The sequence below is a fragment of the Austrofundulus limnaeus genome, unplaced genomic scaffold, assembly GCF_001266775.1.
Source record: "Austrofundulus limnaeus strain Quisiro unplaced genomic scaffold, Austrofundulus_limnaeus-1.0 Scaffold92, whole genome shotgun sequence".
In the NCBI taxonomy this organism is placed as follows: Eukaryota; Metazoa; Chordata; class Actinopteri; order Cyprinodontiformes; family Rivulidae; genus Austrofundulus; species Austrofundulus limnaeus.
Window position 1 is genome coordinate 632,459 of NW_013952494.1, and position 4,149 is coordinate 636,607.

Sequence of the window (4,149 nt, forward strand, 5' to 3'; positions counted from 1 at the left end):
TGTGTGTGTGTGTGTGTGTGTGTGTGTGTGTGTGTGTGTGTGTGTGTACGCCCATATGGATGTCTGTATGTGTGTTTTGTGTGCTTCTGAGGGTATTTGTGTGTGCGTGTGTTTTGTTGACAGGGATTGCTGAGGAAAGGCCCGCTGCTCCAGAGGTGGCAGACATCTAGTGGTCTGTCAGTCTACTGTGTGGGAGATGACAGCTATTTGTATAGAAGAGTGTATGCAACGCTCCAGTCAATGAGGAGGTACTGTGTTTTGATGGAGGGTGGGATGACTTCCCACTGACTAATGCTGGACTATTTTAAAATGACAGACAGAATTAGCTGATGCATTGCACTGACAGATCAGAAATGTAAATAATATTCAGGAAGAAAAAATAAATAAATAAACAGATGCCATGTTGTTTAGGTTTAGCTGCTCCATTAGACGGTAAACTTTATTTGTTGTTACTTCGTTTTTTGACGTGATTCCTTTTTCCAAATACTAAATGTTCCACTAAAATCAGCAATATGGTTATCTTGTGCTTGGCAATAGGTTGTACAAATTGTCAGATTGGGGGAAAGTCAAACTCATCATTCCATTGTTTCCCACACATAATCAAGATCTGACTGGATTACAGTATGGAACAACTATAGTATATATGAAGCTACCATAGGGAAAAAAATGTCTAAATACACACAACAGTTAGAATGAAATGTTTGTTTATAGTTTACCTGTGCAATTTGCCATCAAAGTTATTTATTGTGTAAAGTTAATTTTTGTATTACATACCAGAGAAATGTTGTATGTACACTGAAGTGGTTAACATGTTGATTAGAATATGTCAAACAAGAGTTTCCTCACCATGGGCATTTTCAAAAACGGCTAAGCCAAGGACTTGAAAAAAAGGTCTAATAATTATTTAACATTCGTATTTGCACAGAAAATATGAGTTTTGAGTGTATGTAGAGGAACTTCCTTCACTTTAAACTTATTAGTTGACTGTTGGGTCTCAGGTGATTATTTTTTTTCTTCTCACCTCCATCCTGGGTTAGAAAACAGTGGAAAGGCAAGTTTGGTTTATCCCCTTTTGCCAAGCACAAGATAAGATAACATTTCACTGACGGATCATATTGTAGGGAAAAAATGTTGTACTTTTAACAGAAATTACATGAAGTAATTAAGTGAAGTTTGGCGTCCAATAATGCAGCTAAACATCTATTTTGCAATTCTCCGACATACATTGTCCATCATCCTATCATTGCTTGTGAACGACTGAGCCTTTCGGGGATGCTCCCTTTATACCCAGTCATGACATTCACCTGTTTCTAATTAATCTGCTCACCAGTAAGTAGAATGCTCCAAACAGGTGTTTTGGAGCATTCCTCAACTTTCCCAGTCTGTCGTTGGCCCTGTCCCAGCATTTTTGGAAGGTGTTGCTGACAATATTTGAAAAACAAAAAGAACAAAAAATGTTTTTTTTTCCCTTTGAACATTAAATAGCTTGTCTTTGTGGTGTACTGAATTAAATATAGGTTGAAATAGATTTGCAAATCATTGCTCCTGTTTTTATTTATGTTTTACAAAATGTTTTCATTGGAACTGGGGCTGTAATTGAAATCTGCAGTTCAACTAACTTTCAAAAGTGGTAAACCAAGCTGACCCACAATCAGCAAATTAAGCGTCATTACATGGATCAGACAGGCTTCTTTTTCACTACCTGTGTGGTAAATGGTCCTTAAGGGGAGAGCATTATGAATATCACTTCTCTGACTGCAGTAGGGCAAAGAAATAAGGTTGACTAACATTCATTTTCACTTGGAGTGCTGGAGAGCATGGCAGGTTAACTAGGTGCCTTTTAATAATGATCCCATTACGAAGCAGCAGATGACTTCAGAAAAACAGATGTCAGTGCTCTGGCACATCTCTGTGGAGTTTCCACAACTTCTGCAGCGCACAATGATTCCACTGTTTTTTTTTTTTTTTTTTTCTGTGCTGATTTCTAATTCGCTTGTTCTATTTTCCGTGGCTTTTTCCTGTCTCAATGCGTTTCCAACCTTGATGCTCAGCCAGCGCATACACCTGTTTATCTTCCGGACAACCAGTCAACCAGTCACAAGGGCCCTTTCTGAAAACCCCTTTAATTGGAAGCAGACACACTGAAGACAATAAAAAAGCCTGAGTGTACCTGAGGTACTGTGCCTTTCAGTTTTGAGTAGGCATACAACCGGAGACAAAAAAAGGAGCTCCATTTTTAAAATGGTAGTTCCACTAGCAGCTGATTTGAAAAGGCAGAACACACTGACCTGAATAGACAGATGTGAGGGGAAAAAAAAGAATAACTGCAGTAGTTTGAAATCAATGTATTATTTATGCATGAGTTAGTTGAGAGTGGAATTTGTATCAATGGTGGCTTGTCTAAAAACATACGGGGAAGTGCAGCCGCTTATTGGAGTGAAGGCATTCCAGTCAAGCTGTTCCTTTCCGTCAGTCTGTATCCTGGTTAATTATCCTGTCACGGTGATAACACGTGAGAGTCAGCGCTTCTAGTGTTGATTTACGGCGGCGTGCAGGGAAAGGCAACGCACGGCCTCTGAGTCAGACCCAAACCAAGCGAGAGAACAAGGCAGTGAGAGCTGTTATTAATGAGGTCGCTATAATGTGAATTAATGTGCGAGTGCACAACAGTCTTTAAAGGTTAGACTGTTGCCATGTGGAGGAGAAAAGAAGGAAGGGAAAATCTTTAAAGGTCAGAGCAAGTGCTCTGCCTGGGCCAGTCGAGTGTTTATTACTTCGCTCTATTGATTTAGTAATGATGATGACCACGGTGAAAATGATGATGATAGCAAAGATGCTGATGATAACTTCATAAAATGGATAGAGCTCATCTTCAGTCTCTATAACTAGCTTAGGATCTTGGAGCACCATAATTAGGACACTAGTAAACACTTCCCACAGATGTCCCCTGTGGAAATCATTCTGTAGGCCTAGATTACAAAAATATGAAAAATTAAAGAATAAAGGGGGTCAATGTTCTGCTACAAGATGAGCAGCATGAACAGTGCAAAAAAAATACATAAGCCATCTTTTATGTTCACAAGTACAAGGCATTGTACACTTAAATCTATCAAACAAAGACTCACAAGAATTTTCCAGGAGTATTCTAGGCAGGTGGCAGTCTCCATGCAGCAACATTCGCAGCAGCAACTTGGGGCTGTATCCTGGGTCAGAGGTCAGCAGTCTCAACTGGCATGCCAAGGCTGCCTCACTCATCAGGCCATCACTGGGAGAGATGAAAGAGCAAAGGAGGAGGGAGGAAAACGTTGACAGTTCTGCAGTGTCAGGTGAGTTTTCAGATAGAAGTCTATTTAGCAAGAGACCACAAAGATGGAAGAAGACTTCACAAGTCAAAGAGAGCAACGGAAGTCTTGGATGACAGTCTGGGAGGTAACAACTGGGGAGTAGCTACAAGGATCCGTTGCTTCAGTGTCACTCACTCTGTATAAATTCAGAGTCTAAAAATACCTTCATCCTTGCTTACTTGTAGCTTGCACCAGGAAGGAATTAGCTCTAATCTTAGCCAGCTAAAAGCAAATTAACATTTGGGAGACGGCCAAATACATGAATATACAGCAATACCCCCCTCCTACATCTTTTGTATAACCAAAAGGCTGCAGCCAGCTGTGAGTAATGAGCCGTATCCTTGGTGTGTCTAAATGTACGAGTGTGTATGTGTGTGTGTGTACTCTTCAGAGCCTCTGTTTGTGGTTATGTACAAGTGCAAAGTGCGAGAGCACGCTGACATGTGCGCCTGCATGTTACTTTATACATCTCAATAAAATCTAATGGAAAGAGTGGTCAGAGTTGGTCTTAAGAGAAAGGAGGCGGGGGGGGGGGGGCACAGGGGGTGTCTGCCCAGAAATTAACCATTCCATCTGAGCCAAAAGGCTCAAGCAGAAAGCACCCTGCTGCTTGACTGAAGAAAACTATGCCTCAGTCTGACAGCACAATTTATGATGTCACTGGGACTGCAAATCCATAAGAAATCCTCCTTTAACAGCACTGATAAATCTACAGTGCTGGGTCAGCTTACAAAAAAAAGGCAAGACACACAGATAGAAGCATAAACACACACACACCCCCACCCACACACACACACACACACAC

The 4,149-nt window shown here is 40.9% G+C and overlaps 1 protein-coding gene across 4 annotated transcripts in view; it reads right to left on the bottom strand.

Annotated features, from left to right (window-relative positions):
• kiaa0825 (KIAA0825 ortholog) overlaps nucleotides 1-4,149 on the bottom strand; it is a 142,995-nt gene that overhangs the window by 102,195 nt on the left and 36,651 nt on the right. For all 4 annotated transcript variants that reach the window (XM_014012520.1, XM_014012522.1, XM_014012519.1 and 1 more), the window contains exon 15: nucleotides 3,126-3,265. In XM_014012520.1, coding sequence (XP_013867974.1) covers nucleotides 3,126-3,265 — 140 coding nt within the window. The remainder of the gene's footprint in view (nucleotides 1-3,125; nucleotides 3,266-4,149) is intronic.